This window comes from Neophocaena asiaeorientalis, unplaced genomic scaffold, assembly GCF_003031525.2.
Source record: "Neophocaena asiaeorientalis asiaeorientalis breed wild unplaced genomic scaffold, Neophocaena_asiaeorientalis_V1.1 scaffold336, whole genome shotgun sequence".
Classification (NCBI taxonomy): Eukaryota; Metazoa; Chordata; class Mammalia; order Artiodactyla; family Phocoenidae; genus Neophocaena; species Neophocaena asiaeorientalis.
In genome coordinates, this window is record NW_020174788.1 from 1580541 (window position 1) to 1604698 (window position 24158).

At 46.7% G+C, this 24158-nt stretch overlaps 1 protein-coding gene across 5 annotated transcripts in view; it reads left to right on the plus strand.

Annotated features, from left to right (window-relative positions):
* The window catches only part of ADAM19 (ADAM metallopeptidase domain 19), an 89492-nt gene that overhangs the window by 48016 nt on the left and 17318 nt on the right, over nt 1-24158 (plus strand). For 3 of the 5 annotated variants that reach the window (XM_024760138.1, XM_024760137.1, XM_024760139.1), the window contains 10 exons: nt 153-345; nt 1020-1085; nt 5753-5824; nt 9466-9632; nt 11763-11847; nt 12535-12674; nt 15370-15547; nt 18983-19072; nt 21512-21707; nt 22985-23093. In XM_024760138.1, the coding sequence (XP_024615906.1) occupies nt 153-345; nt 1020-1085; nt 5753-5824; nt 9466-9632; nt 11763-11847; nt 12535-12674; nt 15370-15547; nt 18983-19072; nt 21512-21707; nt 22985-23093 (1296 nt within the window). The remainder of the gene's footprint in view (nt 1-152; nt 346-1019; nt 1086-5752; nt 5825-9465; nt 9633-11762; nt 11848-12534; nt 12675-15369; nt 15548-18982; nt 19073-21511; nt 21708-22984; nt 23094-24158) is intronic. The other 2 variants (XM_024760140.1, XM_024760141.1) reach the window with 1 other exon arrangement.

Here is a 24158-nt window from a genome sequence, read left to right on the forward strand (position 1 = left end):
CTCACCAAGGAGTGCACGACCCCATAATAAGATTAAGAAGCAATGATCAAAACCAACTGTGAAATTTTTTATAGGGGGAACCTGAGGCCTGAGCAAGGGACTTTTCCAGGACCATAATCTTTGACCAGAGATTCTATTTCTCCCGTCAACAGAGGACTGATTATGGTGAGCAGTAACCTCAGCTACATCATCGAGCCCCTCCCTGACAGCGAGGGCCACCACCTTATTTACAGATCCGAACATCTCAAGCTTCCCCCCAGGAACTGTGGGTTCGAGCACTCCAAGCCCACCGCCAGGGACTGGGTCCTTCAGTTTACAAACCAGACCAAGAAGCGACCTCGCAGGGTGAGTTTTTCTTAGCACAGGAGTTAGCCTGGGGATAGGCTTGTCCCTTCTGAGGACCCTTGCCTTGGATCCAGGAGTATTTCTAAATTAAAGGGAGATGGCTAAGAAGGAGGAAATAGCTTTTTCCTCTTAGTCTGAGTCATTGTTGAGTGTGAGAAACCCTTGTTTTTGACAGAATAACAGCTTTGGGGGAAAACATTACTACCTTTAAAATAAGGTGCTGATTTCAGGAACTTTAAAATGTGAGAAAAAAATATACGCCTCCCTTTTTGGAATAGCCACTTAACCATGTGCACAAAATGCTTGTATTTATTTATACCGAAGATAGAGGTATGTGGTTTAAATGTCTTTTGGGAACTTGACTGTCAGCATGTTCCCTCACGGTATGTCAGCCTCTGTTCTGTCTGCACTAGGCAGCCAGCTCGTTATTTCTGGAGACTAAAGGACTGGACCCACTGTCCCAGAGCAGCCTCCCGCGATAACCAAGATGGCGGGCGGAAGGTGTAGTGAGGGTGATGATGAAGTGACCATAGCTGGGGTTGTCTCTAGATCCCAGGTACAAATTTAGTAAGGAGGGCCGCTGCTTATTAACTGCACCATTTCTGAGCAGTTTTTTGAAATGAGGTCAAATCCACCATTTCTATAGCTCTGATCTGCTTATGTCTCTTTCTTAGATGAAAAGGGAAGATTTACACTCCATGAAGTATGTGGAGCTTTACCTTGTGGCTGATTATGAAGAGGTAAGGGGGAGGCAATGGGTTTTAGCAGAAAAATTGCTCTCTTGATAGCTTCCATTCCAGCCTTCAAACTGCTTTGGGGAAATACTAAAGCATTCCTCTTTTTCCGGTTTGTCATGTGATTTTGACCTTAAATCTGACCAAGGGCTCTTTTTGCTATTTTAAACATAGTTGGGAAGAAAACAAGGAGAAGTCTCTTCCAGCTCAGCGCATTAATCAGAACATCAGGATAGATTGAATGGTATTTGGGTTAACATTTCTTAGACTGGGTCTGAAGACCCTTAGGTTTTGGTGCTTATTCTTTGGGAGAATAGAGATAGACCTGCCCTTAAACCACAGGGTTTACAGTAGCAGCACAAAAACTCTCTAGTTCCAAGTGTGATGACTGCTGTAGGATGGTTCATTGTAGAGGATTAGAGCGCAGATAATGAATTGGGAAAAGCTTCCCAAGGCAGTAGTGTTGAAGCCGACTCCTAAAGAATGGATTCAGGCCCTACGGCCCATATTTGCCTAAATTAGCCGTATTTTACCCCATTCTCACTTTATGTAGTGGCTCAACCACAGAGCTGACATATCTTCTGGGCATGGAAGGTCAGATGAGCTGAGCACTCCCCACGTTCTAACGCTGCACCTCGCCTGGGGCTCCCTTTCTGACAGAACTCGTCACAGTTCCCATCTGTCACATACCATCCAAATGGGTTAGTTAGCAGCTCCGCCAGAGGAGCAATCCCACAGCACGGATCCTGGAGGCAGTGCAGGGAAGGGGGAAGAATACTAGACTTCGCGCTGGAAGAGCTGCCTTCCAGTGTTAGTGGCAGGAGGAGGTGGCCCTTGAGTGTCTGCAAGGACACGGAGTCGTTAACTGCGCAGAGACGTGGAGGTGAAGGGCTTTCCCAGGCCGAGGACACATCTTTTATTTATATATATATATATATATATATATATATATACACACACACACAGACACACACACACACATCTGTGTTGTTCACTTATGGTGAATTAGGTAATTTTGGTTAGTAGTCCACCTAAGAACTTACTAGAAAAGCTGGACAGAATTTTCACAAAAAGGGTTGGGGGGAGGTGACATCCAAGAGCCAATAAGGATGTGAAGAATTATGGGTCAAAACACTCTGGAAGAAAGAAACCCAGAAAAGTGATGTGGCTTGTGGGCCCTAGAGTGCAGGCTTCAGTAGTTGTGGCATGCAGGCTCAGTAGTTGTGGTTAGTGGGCTCTAGAGCACAGGCTCAGTCATTGTGGCACATGGGCTTAGTTGCTCCGTGGCACGTGGCATCTTCCCGGACCAGGGCTCGAACCCATGTGCCCTGCCTTGGCAGGCGGATTCTTAACCACTGCGCCACCAGGGAAGCCCCGAGGAAACATCTTGTTCTGCTTTGAGAGAAGTTTTGCTTTTTAATTGGTGTCGGTATTGGTTTTTCCAGCAGCCTTTCTTTCTTTCTTTTTTTTTTTTTCTCTTGTTTTCCTTTCCAAAGACTGGTGTGTGTGTAGGATGGGGGAGTGGTGTGGGGAGCAAAATCCTAAGTGATTTAAAAGCCGCAGCTGCGCAGTCATGGGGGATGCTAATGGCGCTGGCCCCTGCCTAACAGAACTGCCATAGTGGGAGGGTTGCTGGAAGAGAGCTGAGCTTCCCCGGCTCCGGGACATCTTGAGATCCTCTAATACAGTGGTCTCGAACCTTTTTTGTGTGTGTGCTGCAGAATCCTTTGTTCAGATGAAAGCTCCTGGGACCCCGATAGTTAAGCATATAGAAACACAGCTGCTCTAATGGAAAGGTGGGGTGATGCTCCCCCTCGGCCTTGCACTCTCACCAGAGGACTCCTGGTGTGGGGATTTAAAACCCACTGGGTGTGAGTCTGAAAGCTGGAGAAGCGGGGGTGGGGTGAGGATCGGACATCTTCAGTCTCCTGACCTCCAGGGTCAAAGCAAACCCCCAAAAGGAAAAGTGTGCGCCCAAGGTGCCTCCAGAACTGTGCTGTGCGTAGAGCCATCTTCCTGTTCTAGAGGGAGGGTCTCCAGCAGCGCCCCATAGGTGCTGCCCACAGGCCGTGATTCATGCAGCTCAGTGGCTGGTGGATAGGGAATGTGCTCACTACTCAGGTCCTGGGCAGGGGTGGGTGGGGAAGTAATAGGCCAGGCTGGGCTCACAGGCTCACAAATCCCTGCCCCCCTCACCACCTCCTCCCCCACTCCCTCTCCAAGTGGCCTCTCATCCTCCGCGGGCAGAAATGTACTCCTGACAATTAATTAATCTGAGAGGACGGCAGACAGGGAAGAGGAGGGCGCCTTATCTGTGATTTATAACCTGGTGTTGAGACAGGCCAGGCTTCGCCTCTGGGCTCTGGACTTAGCACAGGGAGCAGAGACAGGGATGGGGTTGCTGCCTGGAGAGAGGGTTTTCAGCAGTAAAAATGACCATGCAGCTCCCTGGGCCTAGGTGGGAGCACCTGGGGGTGGTTCTCAGTTTATTCATTCCTTAGGTGAAATGGGAGATCCAGGTGGGGGAAGAGCAAGATGGGATTTGGAGGAGGAGACAGGGCAGCTGTGAGAACAGGTATGCCAAGGACTTTTCAAGATACAGACAGAATGTGGGGCAGTTGGGAAAGACCAGGTGCTGCACCGTGTTTTAAGGCCCGTGTCAGCCCAGAAAGTGTAAGTGGGAGATACTCTTTTCTTTACATCAGAGGTCTGTAAACTATAGCCCATGGTCAAATCCAGCGCACTCTGGGTTTTTATAAATAAAGTTTTACTGGAACGTATCCATGCCTACCGCTGCATGTGTTGTCCATGGCTGCTTTTGAGCTACAATGGCAGAGTTGAGTAGTTGTGGTAGAGACTTTATGGCTGCAAAGCCTAAAATATTTACAGTCTGGCCATTTGCAGAAAGTTTGCTGACTCTTGCCTGAGGCTCTTCAGGATAGCATGGTACATTCCTTAAAACTATGGTGGTATTATCGGGCAGCTGTTTGAAGATAGGATTAATATATCTGAAAGACAATGAAGTCTGACTCTGATGTTCTAATAAATACTCCCTAAATGCTGCAGCACTTTCTGTGCCCGTGAGACGAGTTTAGAAATGGGATGACTGAGTAAAGAGAAACTTCAGGATTAACACCTTGGAAAGGTCTAAGTCCCACGATCTTACACTGAATTTAACTCCCTAGAAAGCAATGGTGAAAGTGAGACGATTGCAGTTCTGATGAGTCACGGTTCCCAGGAGGCCCAGGAAGGTCCAGAAGCAGTGGGAGAATAGGAAACGGTGCGCTTCTCCCCCTATCGTGGCTGAGACACACCCCCATCTGGACAAATATCCCAGGGTGTTTCATTTGGCTGTTCTTTTCATTTCTTTCTTGTATATTCTTGTGGGATGCAGTGGAGGAAGGACGTGAAGGTTTGGACTGAAGTAACATATATCGTGTGTACGCAAGGTAAATCAGATAGGTACCCAGGTTCTGTGTAACAATGGCAGCATATAGGACTACCCATCATTTTCAAATTTAGGTTTCAGTTGTAGCAAGTTTTATCTTTATGCTGTGAAGCTTTCCTTCATCATTGCAGCTGAAAGTGATCTACCGTTTTTTTTTTTTTTTTGCGGTATGCGGGCCTCTCACTGTTGTGGCCTCTTCCGTTGCGGAGCACAGGCTCCGGACGCGCAGGCTCAGCGGCCATGGCTCACGGGCCCAGCTGCTCCGCGGCACGTGGGATCCTCCCGGACCGGGGCACGACCCCGTGTCCCCTGCATCAGCAGGCGGACTCTCAACCACTGCGCCACCAGGGAAGCCCGTGATCTACGCTTTTGAAGCAGGCGTGATTAAGTGAGGCTACCTACAGAAATGTGCCCCTCCTGCTGCCCACGGCGGATATTTCTGATGGAGCACAGCATTTTTTGCTGCCGAGCCCCTTGCAGCCTTAGAATTCTTCTCACTGTGGAAGGCATTGCTAGTTGATCTGAGTAGCGTGCCTAGATGAAGCCTATTTCCCAAGGTTTTATGATCCTCATTGCCAGCACTCATTTTGTGTCATTCACACAGCCTCCTGTTGCAGTTATTTCTGTGCAGGTTTTCTCAGCCCGTTTCTATTTCATACTCCTTAAATATAGCATCTGCCATTGTTGTTATTTCTGGTCCACGCTGTGTTTTAACTGAAGCTCCTTCAAGGCTAGGACCAGGACCACACACTTTGTATCCTACCCAGCACCAAGTGCAGTGCCTTGCACACTGCAGTTGTTCAGCAACAATTTGACCATGTTGACTGATCACGTGCACGGAGGCCTTGTGAGATCCCTGTGATGGTGGCTCCATGCTGGGGTGATGACCGAGGCAAGGATTGGATTGGTCCCTCTTCTAAGCCCCAGTGGAAGTTTGCAGGAGGCCTTGTAATTAGGAGGACAGGAGAACAAGGTTGACTTCACAGGCTGGAGGAAGACAGTTCAGTTCACTGCACAACTGTTAACATGCCTACCGTGTGCCTGGAACTGAGCTAGTAGTTGGAGGTACCAAGATGGATGTGACCCAGGTTCTGCCCTCCCAAGGGAGATAGTCGTCATAGAAGACGGAAGAAAATGAAAAGGAATTCAAAGACCAGTAATGGGGCACACGAGGGGTCCTGGGAAGGGTTCTGGGGTCTCACCTAGTTCTGCTTACCCCATTTAGTTTCAGAAGAATCGACGAGACCAGGATGCCACCAAACACAAGCTCATGGAGATCGCCAATTACGTTGATAAGGTGAGACCAGGTGTGTCCTTGTGGGAAAGGTGCCAGCACCTTAGAGGAGCTGCAGGACAGGAGATCACACCTGACTTGCCTCTTGCTCAACTGGCTACCCCACCAGCTTCTGGGAGGCAGTAGCGATGCAGCCGAAACTCAGTGGTCACGACAAGACCGTCAACTGCATGGACCTAGCCAAGTAGCTTGTCTTGTTTGGGTTGCTGTTTTGTTTTGTTTTTTAATTTACAAAATGAGGGGTTGATTTAAATCAATAGCTTTGGATTGTTTTTATTTTTCTGATGGAATCCTTTTTCCAATGTCTAATATAGAAGTCCGATGACAACAGACTCCTCTAAGCTGAAGCAGGGGTGAGGACCCAGAGTGCTGTCCTCTGACCCCCTTCCCTTCATCCCTGCCTTAAAAGTTGAGGAGTGGGTTGTTTGGGGTCAATCTGTATAATCTCCCTCTGTAAAACAGTTCTAAAATCATTTGTTTTTGTCTCTTAGAAAAGCCATGCAGTTGGTTAACTTTCCTAGGTCAGGCTCTTTTAAGCAAGCTCTTAGGAAATACCCAGATTCTTGAATTTTACTAGAATAGGCTGGTCTGGGACTTGGAAATACTTTGTTTATATGAAAGAGTACAAAATGCAGAAGAGGTAACCTAGAATGACAGTGGCCTCTTGATAGGCGAGTGGTAAATAGTCTTAAAAAGTAGATTTTAATGTTTGGGATCGCAGGTCTCTGAGAATCTGATCACATTTATTGTACAGTTTCAGGGCACTCACAAAATTGCTGAACCTTAACTCTGGGCCTGCTAGGGATTCCTGGATCCCAGGTCTCAAGGGGGAAAATATATATATATATATATATATATATATTTAAAAAAATATTAGAGGATAAGGAAGAGAACAAATATTTTTAGGGATTTACAAGCAAATTTGGTAGTGTACTGAAGTCATTGGATGGGCAGGTCTATGCCCTGTGTTTTTGCCATAGATGACTCTGGAAACGCTGGTCAGTGTTTGGTGCCTGGTAAAAGTCAAACACTGGCATTTCCTGGAAGGAAGGACTCCAGGGACACAGTCCAGTCCTCTCTCTAGCCTTCAGTTCACTCAGCAATAACATCTAAATGATCCCACAACCCAAACACTCAGCATCTGGGAAAACAAGAAAAGCTTGTTTCCCTGGGGGTAGACCATGTTATCCCCCATGTGACATCTATTGTTCTGGAGATGCTGCAGGTGGGAGACTTGGCTGGGTCTCCGCTATGTAGATTCTGCAGCTGGTCTGGGTCATCGAACGAGGGGTGCTGGTGAAAAGTGGAAGGAGAAGAGAGGCGTTAGCAAACCACATCCTTGCTGGAAGGCCCCCAGCCTTGCCAGCTGGTCTGCTCTGTGAAGCAGTCTCGGTTCTCTCATCTGCAGCTGAGGTTAGTCACTCCCGGCTGGGGTTAGGGAAGGCAAACTCACTTCTCTGAGGCTTGCTGACCCACCTACTTGAACTGAACTATTATGGAACTAAAACTGGAATGCACTGCACTGATCAGCTGAATCATGAACCCAATCAAAAATGTTTTCCTTAACTGTGAAAAAAGCCAAGTTTAAGTCCTCAAAAAGCTCCCCAGTGAAGCAAGTTCAAGTTGAAATCCAAACCCTTTATTTTCTGTAATGATTGACCTAGCATAAAACAGGAAAATCAAAATTTCCATTGAAATCAACTGATACTCTGCTGAATCTGGAGCCCAGTTACATCACAGTTTCTTGGGGGCAAGTTGATTCTCTGGATGTGTAAATATGGTAGCACTTCAGCAGTGTAGTGTCGTCATGATTAGACTCTGAGGTCTAATAATCCGGGCCTTAATCCTGGCTCTGCCAGCTTCCTGCTGAGACTTCGGCAAGTTACTGAACTGCTCTAGGCCTCAGTGCTTAATACATAGAAAGCACTTGATAAGCATTGGTGCTATGATTGTTATATTTACCTGGGGGCAGTACCTGCCACTTTCGGATTAAGATGGCATCTCCTGCTCACGTGACCTAGGTTTACCTGCAATTTTTTTTTTTAAGCTGCTGTCTCAGTATTCTCTAGGATAGGCCAGTCAAAGAATTCCTTGTACCTACGCCTTCCAGTACTTCACTTTAAGGAAAACCCTCTTCCTGCTATGTGTGTGTGAGATGAAATATACTGTGTCATGAAAGTTAGGTGTAGCTCTAGCCTTAAGGAGCCCAAGGATCAAGGCTCGTGTATAGAATTTCAGGATCTCTGGGTTGGACAAAATCCTGAAGATTATCTGGGACCTTTGCAGCCTAAAGCTTGCGACCTGTTTATGGCATCCTTCACAAAACCCAAAAACCCCCAGTGATGGGGAAGGAAATTTTCAAAGTAAGCACATCTATCTACATGTATTTCATTTACACCCATTTACTTCCAAAATGAGTCGGAGACGTCTTCCGATAAATCCATTAATATATCCGCACAATGGATACTAGTCAGCTATAAAAAGGAATGGCAGCCTGATAACAGGCTACAAGACGGATGAATCGCAGAAACATGCTAAATGAAAGAAATAACAAAAGACTACATATTGTATAATTTCATTTATAGAATATGTCTGGAAAAGGCAAATCTGTGGAGACAGAAAGTGGATTAGTGATTGCCCAGGTCTGGGGGTGAAAATGGGCAATGATGGTAAGTGGACATAAGGGATCTTGAAGAGACGTCTTCCAATAAATCCATTAATATATCCGCACAATGGATACTAGTCAGCAATAAAAAGGAATGGCAGCCTGATACAGGCTACAAGATGGATGAATCGCAGAAACATGCTAAATGAAAGAAATAACAAAAGACTACATATTGTATAATTTCATTTATAGAATATGTCTGGAAAAGGCAAATCTGTGGAGACAGAAAGTGGATTAGTGATTGCCCAGGTCTGGGGGTGAAAATGGGCAATGATGGTAAGTGGACATAAGGGATCTTGTTGGTGTGATGAAAAAAGTCTAAAATTGGGTTATGGAGATCACTTTACAACTTGGTAAGTTTACTAAAAAATATTGAGCTGTACACCTGAAATGGGTGGATTCTGTGATATGTAAATTATACCTCAGTAAAGTTGTTTTAAAAATGCATATATAAGAGAACTTTTTAGACATGTATAAAAATAATAAGGGCCCTAAAGGAATTGGGAGGGATAATTGTACCAGACACCTGGGCCAAAGGTCCTTATTATAGATGACAGCGTGGCTTAGCTCACTTTGAAAGCTTTTTTCCTGTTTGAAATGAAATGTCTTCCTGTCTTTTTTACCTATAGACTGAGCCCCGCTTTAGGCTCATGTGCAAAAATGCTGATCCTTTCTCCACATGAGAACCCCGTGCATGTCTGAAAGCAACTCTGTGTCCTATCTCAGTCTTCATTTCTCTAAGCTAAGTCACCCCAGCTCTGCCACCAGGGGCAGAGCCTCTCTTAGGATGTCGTGCCTGTCTCAGGATGTCCCCCTTCTGAGAAGGTGAAGAGCAACACGTGTTCCCTCTTCCCCTTGGAGGCATGTATAGAAGAGAAATCTGGAATCTGTGCTCTGAGCGCTTGGGCTAGGAAGGGGCTCATAATCTCAAGTGGTGTTGACAGATGATGCTGTGACTCTCTTCTCTGTGTGTTTTCAGTTTTACCGATCCTTGAATATCCGGATTGCCCTTGTGGGCTTGGAAGTGTGGACTCATGGAAATATGTGTGAAGTTTCGGAGAACCCGTACTCTACCCTCTGGTCATTTCTTAGCTGGAGGCGCAAGCTGCTCGCCTGGAAGAACCATGACAATGCACAGTTAATCACGTAAATAGCCTTTTCCGTATGTGTTGCCTTGGCCTTGGCTGCAAAGCCCCTGCCTGCAGTGCGTGTGCTGTTCGCCCTTTTCTCCCCAGTGCTGAAGGTTGGCTGGACTAAGCCATCCTTACTCTCCAGTCCAGGTAACGAAGTGTTCCTCAGGCATGTGCTCCGTACCCAGTATATCCAGGAAAATATTAAAAAGCCTGAGTCATAGCAATCCCAAGAAGTGTTTACAGCCCAAATAAGACAATTAGCCTTAGACATATTTAGTTGAGCCTCTGAAACAATTGGGTGTGTATTTGGGAAGTGAGTGACTATTGGTCATGGCTGCTTTGAAATAGACTTTCTAAGGGGCTCACCTTGATCTTCGTGGCGCTTTGTTCTAGAACAGGTGTTAATCGCCCAAAGCAGCCACAGGAGAGGGGCCTCCTCTGCTTGTCGTTCACGTCATTCCCAGGGGCTCAGGGTCGACTGCGAGACAGTCAAGTGGCAGGTAGCGCAGGAATAGTGTGTTTGGGGGGAGGGAGACATGGGGGGAGAGGGCGGATGTGTTGGAGTTTTTTCAATCCCCAGAGAGAAAAGAGCAGAAACTGATGGGGGTCGTGGTGGCCCGTGACAGTCCCCGGTGGTGATTATCTAGTATTTATTAGTGTTGACTTCCAAAGGTATTCTCAGGAAGTTACAACAAAAGGCACATACATAATAAAACCAATTTTTTTTTCCTGTTTCCTAAATATCTCTGAAACAACAATCATTGAAACCTTTGTTTACTCTTTAAAAGAGACCGGGGAAATAGCCGTACCAAAAACCCAAGTGCTTACTTCATGATGGCACGTTTACCTAGGAAGAGTCTTTGGTTACCAAAACTTTGGCCTGATCTTTGAAAGCCTGGAGTTCTGCTTTGGGCAAGTCCTTGAATCCAATTTCCAGTAGGACTTCCTCGGAGCCATGTGTGAGTTTATCAGATAACCAGTAGGGCGTCATAGAGCTTCGCATGTTTTTTTTGTTTGTTTGTTTGTTTTGTTTTTGCGGTACACGGGCCCTTCACTGTTGTGGCCTCTCCCGGGCGCACAGGCTCAGCGGCCATGGCTCACGGGCCCAGCTGCTCCACAGCAAGGTGGGATCCTCCTGGACCAGGGCACGAACCCGTGTCCCCTGCGTCGGCAGGCGGACTCTAAACCACTGCGCCACCAGGGAAGCCCTGCATGTATTTTTTTGCGGAGTGTTTCTCTGAAGATAAGTGTGCCTTGAATTCAACAAGCATGTATTAAGCACCCACTACGTGTCTGATGCTTTGCTAAGTTCTAATGACCCCAAAATAAATGAGATAGCCTTGACTCTCTAAGATATCATGGTCTAAGTAAGAAGACAAAGACAGAGATATAAAAGCATGATGTAATGAACTTCCATGTAGATGCTTTAAATGAATTTCATGTCTGTGGTATGCACGAAAACACTGGTATTTTATTCATTCCCTTGCCCCTGTCCTGGATGCATACAGCTGAGAAAAGCGTGTATTAAACTGGGGGAATGTAGCTGGCTGTTGGCAGATTAGGAGCACAGTTGCAAAACAAAGGCAGAAACAGTTCATCCTTGCACCCAGCTGCACTTTGTGAGGCTCCTGATGGGACACATCTGTTTCCTTGGCCCCAGAGTGATGCAGGAATGAAGCATCAGCCCCCACAGCTGCTGCCCTGACCCCACCTCCCCATACACATACCACAGAGCCAGGGATATGGCAGGGCACCCTGGCAGCTGGCGGAAGTGGGCATGATTCACTTCAGCCTCAGAACCTGTGCCACCCTTCCCTCATCCCCACCCTCTGACCTTTTCCTCTGCGGCAGGAATGGGATGCAGCTTTGCAAGCCCTGCCCATTTCCTTCCAGGGAATGGGGCTACGGGCATATTGTGGGAAGAAGTGAACTTTTGCTCTCTCTTCTGTTTCTCTGGAGCAGTGAGAGAGTAGGTGAGAGGAAGTGAGAGGGGTGGTGACCTGGAAGTTGTCCAGCTGGCCTAGAGTAGTGGGATCTGTCCCCTTGGGAATGATCTGGGAATGTCAGCAGGGCCAGGGAATGCCGTGATGGCCACCCACTCTCGGTCCCCACTCCAGTCACCCTCTCTCCTTCCCTCCTGCAGGGGCATGTCTTTCCACGGCACCACCATCGGCCTGGCCCCCCTCATGGCCATGTGCTCTGTGTACCAGTCTGGAGGGGTCAACATGGTGAGTCTCAGCCAATATATTGATGCTACAGAAGGCAGAGAACTGCCCCACAAGACAGGAGGTCATCTTCTAAAAAATAATTTTGTATTAATTGTTGCAGGAAAAAGAGATTGAACATAAAGAAGGGCCGTTGTTTAAAATGAAGGCATTAAGTTCTAAGAGGTGGAGGTACTCAGGGATGAATTTTCATTTATTGTAATTTATTCCCAATTTTCAAGCTCAGGAGACACCTTGAAGCAATTACGTTAATCATACATCACTAGATGTCTTATATGTTCCAGACCAGGGGTTGAGAAATTGTAAGATACAGAGATGAAATGTTTTTTTTTTTTTATCTGAAGTCTCGTGTTGTTCTGTATATCTTTATGGAGGAAGAGCCTGTCTCAGAGTCACAGGAAATTATTGCCCTCTTTTGAAGTTCTCTCTGACTTTGTGGGAGTGTTTGGACTACTCATGTCTGACCTGTGAAGTAGACAGCAAGGAGGCTGCTGTCCATTTATTTGTCCACCCCTCCATCCACCTGTATTTATTGACAGATGCGGCAGGGTAGTTAAGAGCACGGGCTTTAGTCACCGAGCCTGTACGCACAGCAATTGTACAATCAGTGGAGGACTGTGAGGCTTGGCTAAAGGAGAGGCAGGGCTGTAGTGGGGAGATGTCCTTGACCTGAACTGTCTCCCTGAGCAGGACCACTCTGAGAATGCCATTGGCGTGGCTGCCACCATGGCCCACGAGATGGGCCACAACTTCGGCATGAGCCATGATTCTGCGGATTGCTGCTCCGCCAGCGCGGCAGATGGTGGGTGCATCATGGCAGCCGCCACCGGGTGAGTCAAGCAGGAAGATGAGGACGGGGAGGACGGCAGAGCACGAGAGGCCAGTGTGGCCCCTGTGTTGCTCCCGGCCCAGGGAGCCTCTGTTATACTAACGGGGGCATTGAAGAAAAAGGGGGTTTTGACAACAAAAGCATTGGAAGAAGACCAAGAAAACAATCATGTGGAAGGAGCACAGGTTTCTAGCAGGAAGTCTGGTGTAGTGTAACCTTAGATATACTTAGTTTCTGTCTTGGGGTTCTTTAGCTATAAAATTGGCATAACCACGTGTGTCTTTTCCACTTCATGAATTTTTGCTGAGAACCCATTTATAACAGCCACAGTCCTTAATCCCTCCGTGTGAACGAAGTGAGATCGGTGCTGTTATGCCTCGGGCCAGATTGAATGTGCTGAGGTGGCCTCCAGAACAAGGAAAGGGAAGGGGAGCATCCACACCCCCCCAGTGACTCCTCAGGGAATTTACAGTCTGTGTTTACCACAAGGAATAAGGACAAGGCAGCTCCATCTCCCTGTAGCTGTGAGGGGTCTTTAAACCAGAGCCTTTGAAGAGAATTCTGGAGTTGCTTAAAAGTCAGTGAGCAGAGAACACTGGGTTCTTCCGGGACCCTAGTCACTCTTCAGAAGGCACCATGGTGGGAGCTTGTGTTCCTCCCACCCCAAACCATTAGGGTCTGCTTATGCTTCTTAGGGAATGGTGTGTCTCCAAGAGGAGATGCAGGGGCTTCCCTGGTGGCGCAGTGGTTAAGAATCACAATCGTGTGGAAGGAGCACAGGTTTCTAGCAGGAAGTCTGGTGTAGTGTAACCTTAGATATACTTAGTTTCTGTCTTGGGGTTCTTTAGCTATAAAATTGGCATAACCACGTGTGTCTTTTCCACTTCATGAATTTTTGCTGAGAACCCATTTATAAACAGCCACAGTCCTTAATCCCTCCATGTGAACGAAGTGTGATCGGTGCTGTTATGCCTCGGGCCAGATTGAACGTGCTGAGGTGGCCTCCAGAACAAGGAAAGGGAAGGGGAGCATCCACACCCCCCCAGTGACTCCTCAGGGAATTTACAGTCTGTGTTTACCACAAGGAATAAGGACAAGGCAGCTCCATCTCCCTGTAGCTGTGAGGGGTCTTTAAACCAGAGCCTTTGAAGAGAATTCTGGAGTTGCTTAAAAGTCAGTGAGCAGAGAACACTGGGTTCTTCCGGGACCCTAGTCACTCTTCAGAAGGCACCATGGTGGGAGCTTGTGTTCCTCCCACCCCAAACCATTAGGGTCTGCTTATGCTTCTTAGGGAATGGTGTGTCTCCAAGAGGAGATGCAGGGGCTTCCCTGGTGGCGCAGTGGTTAAGAATCCGTCTGCCAATGCGGGGGACACGGGTTTGAGCCCTGGTCCGGGAAGATCCCACATGTTGCGGAGCAACTAAGCCCGTGTGCCACAACTACTGAGCCTGCGCTCTAGAGCCCGAGAGCCACAACTACTGAGTCCATGTGCCACAACTACTGAAGCCCGTGCGCCTAGAGCCCGTGCTCTGCAACAAGAGAAGCCACCGCAGTGAGAAGCCTGCGTACTGCTACGAAGAGTAGCCCCCGCTTGCCGCAACTAGAGAAAGCCTGCACACAGCAGTGAAGATCCAACGCAGCCTAAATACATAAGTAGATTAGATAGATAGATAGATAGATAGATAGGAGATGCAGCTTTCTTGGAGCTCCAGTGTCCATTGCTTTCTCCTCACTTCTCAGAGAAAGTGACACACAAAGGATGACGTTGACATGCAGGGGACAACTCCATGGGTCACGCTCAAATCCCTGTGAGCTCACCATTAAGTCCACCTCTTTCTCTCTCAATCTAAAAAGCATATCTGTAGACAAATGGTTGAGAGAGTTATATTTGTTTTTAAGCTGTTCACAAAATTTAGTAGTTTAACAATTATTGTTAAACAATTGTTAAACAATAGTTTAACAATTATTAGTAACAAGTTCTTTGTGACATTCCTGACAACTGAAGAAAACCCTCCAGTGTTTAACCTTTAGTTGGTTTAGAGAATTGGGATCAGGATAACTCTTCCCTTACAGACCCAAATTGTGGTACTGACCTGCCGCCAGAGAGTGTGCGGCTTTTGATTCTTTTTCCCAATAGCGGGATCCAGGACCTTTTATATTCTTGTGATTAAAGACCATGTGTTTGTGAGTTAGCTGGTTGAGTTTGGAGTGCTGCCTGCATCCTTAGAACAGAGATCAGATCACTGGCCCAACAAAGAAATTAAACCCTTGAACTTGGCCTTTTTTGGCCTGGTCTTCTGTTCTAAGAAAATCTCCATCTAATATCAGCTTCAGGAAGAGTTTGGGTTGGCTGGTATTTTATTCAGCTCTAAGGCTCAAGAGACCGATTGTGACACACTAGTTATCCTTTATTTATTGCAACTCCTTCATGAAAATGGCTGAAATTGTTGCTTCAAATTCTCAAGTAAATCCTCCATGGGGCGTGAGAAAAAAAAGCATTATGGGGTGGTTAATATTTCTTAATTCTTAGAATGTTAATGTACAGGTGATGTTCTGGGGGGGCAGGATATATGTGCATATGGGACTATAGGGGTCTGAGTCCAGCTGGAATCAGCCTCATGGGCGGCAGGATTGATGCTGTTCTGGCTGCTTGATGCTCAGACTCCCAGCTAATTCCAGCCTTGTTCTTCTCCCAGGCACCCCTTTCCCAGAGTGTTCAATAGATGCAACAGGAAGGAGCTGGACAGGTATCTGCAGTCAGGCGGAGGGATGTGTCTCTCCAACATGCCGGACACCAGGACGCTGTATGGAGGCCAGAGATGTGGAAATGGGTACCTGGAAGATGGGGAAGAGTGTGACTGTGGAGAGGAGGAGGTAAGCTGTTGTGCTGGTGCTAGTGGGAGGGGAAGACTTTGCATTGGCTTCAAATCTCAAGGTTAAAGAGAATGCAAGCGAAAATTTAGTCATAGGCATTTCCTGCACACACGTGGCTATCAAAGACCCCGTCACAAATAAGATGTCTATAGGCTCTCCCGGTTTGAAGTTGACATTGTTTATGTTCAGATTGTGAGCATCAGGTCTACCCAGAAACCACAGTCTTTGCCAGTGATGCCACAGGTGGCCTCCTTGGCCCTCCAGCTGCACTGAATTTATTCTGAAGGTCGTGCAGCCAGATATATGCACTTGAACCTGGGCCTTACGAGGATGCTTAAAATAACAAGCTCGTGCTGTTTGGCCTGGAGAAGAGATGATTGAAAGGAAGGGGGTGTAGGAAGTACTGGCAAGTCTGAAAGGGGCTTCTAGGAGGAAGAAGGAGCAGAACTCTTGGTGTATAAGCTCTTTCCTTCCTTATAATCTTCAGAATGAGAGTGGTGGGCGTACAGCATAGCTCTCTCACTTTTAACAGATGCTCGCTGTTCTGCAGAAAGCAGAACTGAATAGTTTCATATCTGTTTTTTGAAGGATGAAAATATGTACGTTAACATGCAAAATAATTTGTGGGAGAATGCGTGAGTATTCTATGTATTCAGAATAAACTATGCGGGTGAGATTGAGGGTCTGTATATGTGGGATAAGACTATTTGATTTTCTAATCTTCTCCATGGTTTGACTTTTTTTTAATGCCAGCACGTAACTTTCGTAATAAAACAAGAACTAGTTAAAGGCTCACCATCCGCACCACCATGAGTTCAGAGATATCAGCCCAGACCCTTCAGAAAGGAGAGAGTTGTACTATCACAGAGGGCCCAGTGGGGTTGAAGAGCAGCCTGTGAGTGGGCTTGGCCAGCTGGCTTATATTCAGAGGAGCTTCTCATTCAATAAATATTTATTGAGTATGTGGTACTGTGTCATGTGCCAGGTATAGGAAAATTGATAGGCAGAAAAAATAGACATGGCTCCTGTCCTTATGGAGTGTAAAGTCCGGTGGGGGAAACACACATTGACCAAATAATTGCAAAAATGTATAAATACAACTGTGGTAAGTGCTAGGAGGGCCAATGGCATGATGCTAGGAGTATATGTAATGTGAGGGGAACTGCCCTACTCAGGTGGGAGTGTGACCTCTGACCCCATAGCTGAAGGCTGAGGAAGGCGTTAGTGAGGAAGGCGTTAGTGAGGAGCGCAGGGAGGCCAAGGCGCATTTCAGCTAGAGGAGGAACCATGCCTTAGGGTGAGAAGAAACATGGTGTGCTAGAAGGGAAGGAACACAGGTCTACCTGCAGCCCAGGGTGGTAGGAGATTCATGGAAAGAAAGTGCCCTTATTCCTTCTCTGAGGGGGAGACAGGTGGATGAGTATCTGTAGTCAGGTGGTGGCACGTGTCTCTCCAACAAGCCAGACCTGGACAGTGATGGTTATGATATGGTTAATAAGCACGGGGTGGGCCCCAGGCAGACATGGCTTGAAGTCGGCTCCAGCACTTGCCAGTTATGTGCCTTGACCAGCCACTGGACTTGTCTGAGTTGCGTTTTCCCCTTTTGTGAAATGGGTATAATTGTACCTCATAATCCTGCTGTGAGGGACCCACGGATGGGCCTGTCTCTATAGTGGGAGTGTGATAGGGACATTTGGAGTCACTGGGCATCTCATCATCTTTTTTTTTTTTTCAATTTTATTGGGGTATAGTTGATTTACGATGTTGTGTTAGTTTCAGGTGTACAGCAAAGTGAATCAGGTAGATGTATACATATAGCCAGTCTTTTTTAGATTCCTTTCCCATATAGGCTGTTACAGAGTATTGAGTAGAGTTCCCTGTGCTATACAGTAGGTTCTTATTAGTTATCTATTTTATATATAGAGTAGTGTGTATATGTCAATCCCAATCTCCCTATTTATCCTACCCCTTACCCGCTGGTAACCATAAGTTTGTTTTCTACATCTGTAACTCTATTTCTGTTTTGTAGATAAAAGTCATCTTTTTTAAAAAATTAATTAATTTTTTGGCTGCGTTGGGTCTTCATTGCTGCGTGCGGGCTTTCTCTAGTTGCAGCGAGTGGGCTCAGTCATTGAGGTGCGTGGGCTTCTCATTGCGGTGTCTTCTCTTGTTGCAGAGCACAGGCTCTAGGCCCATAGGCATCAGTAGTTGCAGCATGTGGGCTCAGTAGTTGCAGCACGCAGGCCCTAGCGTGTTTGGGCTTCAGTACTTGCAGCGCATGGGCTCTGTTGTTGCGGCGCATGGACTCTAGGGCACGTGGGCTTCAGTAGTTGTGGTGTAGTTGTGGCTCACGGGCTCTAGAGTGCAGGCTCAGTAGTTGTGCTGCGTGGGCTTAGTTGCTCCATGGCATGTGGGGTCTTCCCAGACCAGGGCTTGAACCCACGTCCCCTGCATTGGCAGACGGATTCTTAACCACTGTGCCACCAGGGGAGTCCCGTCCTCTTTTTAAATCTCATTCTGTATGTCAGCAAATCAGGACCCGTAGGGCAGGAAGGAAGAGAGGAGAGCATGGAACCCCTAGAGAAGGGTCCAGGCCAGCGAGGGTTGAGGAGGAGCAGCAGATGGCAAGAGAAGTCTGGGGAAGCAGGCCCGGGGGCTGACATAAATTGTTCAGGAGTTGTTCCAGCATGCTCTGACTCCTGATGGCCTCTTTTTATCAGATAGTAAGGTTTAGGAGTGTGGGGGGCGCAGCAGTAGAAGACATGGTCTCTGGATGTTGTGTTGGGGATGAGAAAAACAAATCACAGAATTTCCATATAATGTAATACTATGCTAAAAACCATGTTTTAGAAGAATCCATGAGTACAAGGAGAAATGGGCATATTATGTTAAGTTAAAAGCAGTATGGGGCTTCCCTGGTGGCGCAGTGGTTGGGAGTCCGCCTGCCGATGCAGGGGACACGGGTTCGTGTCCCGGTCCGGGAAGATCCCAGGTGCCGCGGAGCGGCTGGGCCCGTGAGCCATGGCCGCCGAGCCTGCGCGTCCGGAGCCTGTGCTCCGCAACGGGAGAGGCCACAACAGTGAGAGGCCCGCTTACCAAAAAATAAATAAATAAATAAAAATAAAAAATAAAAAAAGCAGTATGGATACTATGATTTTATAAAATGAGTATATGTCTATGTGTGTGTATAGGAAAGTGCTTAGAAAAATACAAAATGTAGTTGTGTCAAGTTGTGTTACTGACGATTATGCATATGTATGTTTTTACGATGTATACGTATTACCTTAATGATAAAGCTATAAAGTGATTTTTTGGTGGAGACTTCCCAGGGGCCTGTGGGGCAGGGTAGGGGGTAAAGGCCCTCACCCTGCCTAGTCCCCTGTATCCCTGCCCTGCTGCCCCAGAGGCTCACGCCCCCTCCCACTGCCTCCCCAGGAATGTGATAACCCCTGCTGCAATGCCTCTAATTGCACCTTGAGAGAGGGGGCAGAGTGTGCCCATGGCTCTTGCTGTCACCGGTGTAAGGTAAGTGGCCCTTTCTTCCCTGCCCAGGGTTCTGACCTACCAGTCCAAGAGTCTGCTGGGGGGTAATGGCCAGGATTCAGCCTCTATCCTGGGGAAGCGGTGGCATCAAAGTTTCAGAAACATGGAGCTAGGAAGGGCCCTTGAACAAAGTTTACTTTTTTCTATATTGGGCCTCACTGAGTTCAGATCATCCCAGAGGGCTGTGTGTGCCTCCTGGAAGATGGGAGATTAAAAAAAGAAAAGGGTCCAGAAAGAGTAGGCTTGATTTTATTTGGAACTCATAACAGTCTTCATCACAGTTTTGATTAACATTAATGAATTGCTTATTAGGTGCCAGGCATGGTACAGAGAATTTTATATATGTCATCTCATTCAATCCTTATAAAAGCCCCATGAGATGTGTATTAATATCCTCAATTTAAGATGAGAAAACTGGGGCTCAGAAGGGATACGTGGCTTCTCTGGGATCACACAGCAGGAGGAGGCTGAACCAGGCTGACCTGACTCTGGAGCCCACTCTCTTAATATTGATGTGAAAGATCACATCATTTTTACCACTAATATTACTATAGGTCTGCAGTCTCTTATCTATAATTCTGAAATTTAGGAAGTTCTGAAAACTCAAAAAAGTTTTTTTAACTTATTGGTGGCAAAATTTGACCTGAATTGACATGAGTCTAATTATAGTCTTAAAAAAAAAATCATACTTAAAGTGAATATTATATTTCATTGCAGAAATATTAATGTGTGTGATTAAAAAGTATAATCCTAGGCCTTGCTGGTGGGTTATGTAACATACATATGTAATGTGTACGTGTGTGTGTGTATATATATATATATATATATATATACACACACACACACACACACACACACACACATATGTATGTACATCTGTGTAGTGTCTGCTTTCTAAAATCTGTAAAGTCTGAAGCCCATCTGATCCCAGGGTTTTGCATAGGATTGTGGACTGTGCTTCCACCTACCACTTGCTGAGGGCTCCTGATGTTCTGCATACTGTTCAAGTACTTTATTAGAACATTCCTTCTAGCAATAACCACGAGAGGGTTATTACCCTCACGGGTGCATAAACATAGGTCCTACTGCTGGTTAAGGAGCTGGGATTTGAACCCAGGCAGGCTGGCTCCATGGTAGGTCCTCTTCCCCTCCATCTTGCTCTCAGGTGGAGAGATGCATTCTGAGGCCACCCTTGAACTGAGACTGTCAGAAAGCTGCTCAGCTGGCCCATTCTTGCCTTCTGTCTTGGGAGGGCCTTGTGGGTGGCGTGGAGTCACCCGCGAGTGTGGAGGGGCGCTGTTCTCAGACGTAGCTCTCCTTGCCTGGCTCAGGGGAACTCCCACGCCATCTGGTTTGACTCTAGGATGCACCCGGCGTCCCCCAGGGAGGCTGTGCTAGCTGGGGTCAGGTCCTCGAGTCTCAGGCTAAGGCCTGAGAGTGAGTGTGGAGAGCGCCCATCTCCCAGTCCCAGGATATCAGCTTGGATCTTGAAAAGGAGTTCCTGGAGAGAAGTGTGTGGGAAAAGAGGAGGCTTGGAGTCTGAGGCCTTCAATTCAAGCCCTCTGTGTGATTTGGGGCAGCCTATTACCCATCCAAGCCTAGGTTCTTTATCTGTAAGACGGGAAGAGTACTAATAACTCTGACCACCCTGGGAGGCTGGAAGACTCAAGTGGAAACTCAGTGTTTACCAGTTGCCCAAGGTGTGCTATTGATCAGGTTATTTCATCTGCAGAATGAGGCAGATAGCAGTATATGTAGCTCATGGATATTGTGAGGATCTCACGACTTGAGTATGTGTAACATACTTAGCCTGGCGCTGGGATGTATTATTGCCAGAGTGCTTTGTAAATTCAAAGATGTATGAATGAAAAAAAAAAAAAAGACGTATGAACGCTACTCTGTGTGTGTGTGTGTGTGTGTGTGTGTGTGTATCTCTACATAGGTATTAGTGGGCTTGGCTCTTCTGCCACTTACTAACCATGAGACTTTGGAGACATTATTTAACCTCTTTCGCCTCAGGTTTCGTAATCTGTGAAATAGGGATAATTATATTACATAGGACTATCATGAAAACTAAATGAAGTAATATTTGTACTGCACTTAAGTGGGAGCTCCATAAAGTAGCTGTGATTACTAAAGCACTTAGTAAACTGTAAATTGTTGCATAAATATTATTTTTTACCTACTTCTTAAGACTGCTATGCAGAGTTAGCATTTGTGAAAACACCTCGAAACCCTAAGTCACTATTCATATTGGATGAATGATGGTGATTTGAGCTAATGAGGTCATGTAAAAAGCACTCCGAAATAATGGTAATGGGAAATTCTGTTCCACGAGAGTGATGCTCATGAGCCCTTGCTGGGAGGGTTGAGGGCAGGTGGCAGATTGACCTTTTTTTCTGCTCTCGTTCCTCGGCTCAGCTGCTGGCCCCTGGCACACTGTGCCGTGAGCAGGCGCGGCAGTGTGACCTCCCGGAGTTCTGCACGGGCAAGTCTCCCCATTGCCCCACCAACTTCTACCAGATGGACGGCACCCCCTGTGAGGGTGGCCAGGCCTACTGCTACAATGGCATGTGCCTTACCTACCAGGAGCAGTGCCAGCAGCTGTGGGGTCCTGGTAAGGCTCTCCTGGGGGGAATGGCCCTCCTCCCACCCCACTGCTTCCTAGCCAGCCTCCCCCTTCAGGCACTCTGGGTAGCTTAGAATCCTTGGCTTTAAAACAACATCTCCAGATATTACCTTTCTTCAAACCCCTTGCCTCAGGGTAGACTTTCAGGGAGAGGCAGTAGGCAGTGTTCTTCCTAGTTCTTTGATGCTTTAAATTCTCAGAGTAGGTGAGTGGATAAGAATAATCCAACAGAAATGGCAGAGGATGGAGACAGAAAAGGAAATGCAAATGGCCTTAAGCTATAAGCAAATTATAACAACTGTGGGATGGGATTTTTTTCACGTATCATATGGGCAAAGACTGAAGAATTAATATAATAAGGTAATAATACTATAACAACAAGAACAATAATAATATAGTTGTGGAGGGTGTGGGAAAACAGGTAGGTACAAACCCAATGGAAAGCTGTTTGGAGATACCAGAATTTTAAGTGCACCTGTCATTGGGCTCATCCATACTACTCCTTGGGGATGTATCTATCCTACATTTGCACTTGCACATTTATGTGAAGATAGATTTACAACGATATTCATTGCAACATTGTTAGTGATACCAGTAACAACCTATAAATCCTTCAGTAGGGACCAGTTATTCTGGTACCTCCACACTATACAGCTGAATAAAAGGAGGCAGCTCTGTATGTACTGAATTAAAAAAAAAAAATCTCTCGTGATAAATTAAGTGAAGAATGCAAGATGCAGACCAGTGAATGGACTATGCTGGCACTCTTTATTAGCTGGATTATCTCTAGAAGATACACAAGAATTGTATCTAGACGGTAGAGATAAAATTATCTTTAGAAGATACACTGTTAATTAAGATTGCTTCACCAGGTTGTAGGAAGGTAGGAACTGGAATGACTAGGTAGAAAAAACTGAAAGACATGCTTTATTCTTTAAAATGTTGTGCAGGTATTACCTTCAGTAAAAAACCTGAAGTGGGACAGGCCTTCTTCATTAGAGAGAAGGCTTAGCACACAAACCTCCCACAGATATAAAACCCCAATAAGGCATAAAGAACTGATGTAAAACCTTTTTCTATGAGTAGGTCTTGAGGAGGTGGGGGTCGAATAACTGATAGGGGTAAAGAAAGAACAGGCTGAGTATTCCCTCCCCTAAAACTTTCTTAACCTTCTGATTTTGCCAAGGGCTAGCTCTGCCCTTTGGGGGCTTCTGGCTTCTGCTGACGTTGGCTAGTGTACTGATAAATGTTTCTTGCCCACCCAGGAGCCCGGCCCGCTCCAGATCTCTGCTTCGAGAAGGTTAATGTGGCAGGGGACACCTTTGGAAACTGTGGGAAGGACATGAATGGGAAACACAAGAAGTGCAACATGAGGTGATGACTATAGGGCAGACCCCATGAGATGAGGGTGACAAAGCAATTCCTGCTCCGTCCTCACTCCCGCCCTCTCAGCAGCTTGGCTGGCCCCAAACTGGGCCTTTAAATAAATCTGTTCCAGGCCCTTTTGGCAATGTGCCATTCAGCCCTAAGGGAGTCCGAGGGAGGACGCGGATGGCAATGCTTCCTAGAAAGCTGGTCAGACCTCCTTCTGGGGCCTTCTTACAGTAGGGCGGGGCATCAGCCCTCTTGGGTCATTTCCACAGGGTACGACTTATACCCTCATCTGAACAGCCTGTTATTCACCCATTCATTCATTCATTTCAAACATCTATCCATCCACCCACCCACCCATCCACTATCTATTGTGGCTCTACCATGTGCCAGATACTGTGCTGAGTACATGGAACATAACGATACGGTGTAATAATGGAAACGTTAGTGGGTTGAGGTGGTCTCCCAAAGGAAGTTATGCCTAAGCTGAGATTTGGAGAGATTATCCAGTTGAACAGGATGGGGAATGGCGCTGGTACCTGGGAGAGTGTACCAGGCAGAGAGACGAGTAGAGAAAAATCCTTGGTAGGAAGAACTGATAACAATTTGATATAGTTAAAGTATAATGTTGGGGTGCAGTGGAGAGGGGGCTTCTGAGAAATGAGCCTAGCTAGTTAAGCAGGGACCAGATCATGAGAAGCCTCGAATGCACGGCTAGAGGTGTTTGGACTTTGGCTTGAGAGCAGTTTGGAAATTAGACTCTTACAGGGCAAGACTGGAGGCAGGGAGACAGATTCCTGGTGTCCAGGTGAGAAAGGATGGTGGTGTGAATTAGAGTCGGTATATAGGAGGGAGGGAGTATGGGAAGTCGGGGATGACACCAGGCTTCTGGCTGCAGCACTCGAGTGCATGGGGGTGCAAGGAGCATAAGGGGGCAGGTTGCTCAGGTCAGGCAGTTGTCCTTGCAGTAAAGAGGACTTTCCAAGGCCAGCTCTCTGGCCTCGACCTGCTTGGGGATAAAGATCTAGCATCCTATCCTTGGTCTCAGTCCACTTGGGGTCTTTCCTG